The 1,816-nt window shown below is 57.0% G+C and overlaps 1 protein-coding gene across 1 annotated transcript in view; it reads right to left on the bottom strand.

Moving 5' to 3' along the window:
- Positions 1 to 8: 8 nt before the first annotated feature.
- The window catches only part of LOC104495580 (AN1-type zinc finger protein 5-like), a gene marked incomplete at both ends in the record, with an annotated part of 3,259 nt that continues 1,451 nt past the window's right edge, over positions 9 to 1,816 (bottom strand). The window contains 2 exons of the mRNA XM_010138562.1: positions 9 to 119; positions 1,528 to 1,646. Of these exons, the coding sequence (XP_010136864.1) occupies positions 9 to 119; positions 1,528 to 1,646 (230 nt within the window). The remainder of the gene's footprint in view (positions 120 to 1,527; positions 1,647 to 1,816) is intronic.

Raw genomic sequence — 1,816 nt, 5'->3', positions numbered from 1 at the left:
GGTCTTACCAGTCAGCCCTATCTTCTTCCGGCAAGTGAAGCAGCGATTCTTCTTCTGTTTCGGTTTTTCTGCAGCCGTCTTGCCCTCAGCGCTGTTCTGGGGTATTTCCAGCAGGGTACCTGAGACAGAGAAGAGTTTTCTGGAGCTGCTTTAGGCCCTGCTGACGCTGCGCCAGTGCCCAACACCCCTGTGTGCACATTGCCCCGGGTGACACACCGAAACCGAGATTATCCTCATTCCACGGAGACCTACACCCCACACAGGCTCAGGTTTTCTCTCTGCTTCAAATTCCTCAAGTCCTGGGCTCAGAAACAGTGAGGAGACGTTACGGTTTATCTAAGGCTCATGTAAGGTGACGTGATGCCACTGAGCCCTGCAGAGGAGAGGTATCACTGGGCAGGGGTTAACCCCGCGTCTGGAGAGTCACCACGGCTCGGCGGGGCCTGCAGTTAATCTTTGCAGGGGGAAAAAAAATGTTAACCCCTTGTAAGTACAACTAATTATTTCTGCTGACTCTTATGTAAGTGTTCCTCAAATGTAGGTCTCGGGATGCTTTACACAGATCCTCCTCGCTGCCTCTAATCTACCGAAAGGAAAACTGAGCTCCGAAAGCCAGATTGTGAAAGGTCACAGACGCTTAGCGGGATTTCCTGCGGGACCTAAGCAGGCTAGAGAGCTCACCGGGAGGGAGGAGACACCCACCTGCACGGCAGGCGAGGGGACAAACAGGCAGAGGCAGAGAGAGCTTCCTAAAACCCCCAGACTGGACGGGAGGGGCCGGCTCTTCCACCACACGCTCCCTCACCTGCCCGCTGTAAGCTGCCTCCTGGGCCCGCAGGCCAGGGATCACCCGATCCAAGTCGCCCAGTGCTGTGTGGTGACTAGCGACTGTTTGTTTAGCAACCAGCAACTCCTGGGGGTTCTTTAGCGTTCGATACAAGTGAACTGGCAGCTGGACCCGCCTGCAGGAGGGTGTCACCAGTGCGGTGTCCCTCGGTTACGGCTCCGCTGTAACTCACCCACTGGAGGATGTACCCCGCCGGGCATGCTATCACTCCACGGTACCCACTTTGCCGACGCAGCAGCAGTGCCGACTCTCCCCTCCCAGGGGCAGGTACGACCCAGGCCGGCACCGGCACTAACAGTCTCCTCTCCCTCAAGACCACACCGTTCATCCGTCTCCCTCCCTTCCCTTGGAGCTGCGGCTGATGGCAGCCGCGCTGTGGGATGCTCCGGGCTCTCTGCCATTCCCAGGGACAGGCGTCATGGAAGATTATCCTCCTGCCAGCGAGTGGAGGGAGGGCTGGCAGCTACTCAGCCCTCAGCCCACAATCGCACCGGCCTGCCCTCGGGCACAGCACTTTCGCTCTGTCCTCCCCGGTCCAGAGGCAGACAAACTCTTCTCCTCAGCTCTTCCGGTCCAGAGGTGACAACCGTCCGCTGGAGCTGGAGGCCAGAGCTTGTACTTGCTGCTCAAACCGAGATCAGTGTCATTCTCTGGTGCAAAGGCCAAACCCATCGCTCTACCTGATGAGGAAGATGCTGATGAGGCTTCCTCTGTCTTGGCGAGTTCTTCTGTCCCACTGGCGGTCTCCTCTCTGGATATGCTCATGGCCGTCATCTGATGGGTCACCGGAGTCTGAGCACTGGCAGCATTTGCAACAAACAAATAAACCACAGAGCCAACACAAGTCTTTTCTTTTAGATGAACAGTCATGTGGGAGAGACCTTCAGCCTCTGAAAGGCTCATGCCGTTACACTCAGAGGTAGCTCAGGAGGGGAGCAGGCCTGTTCCCCTCGAGCGTATCGAAGTTCT

The sequence above is a fragment of the Buceros rhinoceros genome, unplaced genomic scaffold (assembly GCF_000710305.1).
Source record: "Buceros rhinoceros silvestris isolate BGI_N320 unplaced genomic scaffold, ASM71030v1 scaffold24276, whole genome shotgun sequence".
NCBI classification, from domain to species: Eukaryota; Metazoa; Chordata; class Aves; order Bucerotiformes; family Bucerotidae; genus Buceros; species Buceros rhinoceros.
The sequence above is the reverse complement of the archived record's forward strand: the minus strand, read 5'-3'. Positions and strand labels throughout refer to the sequence as shown.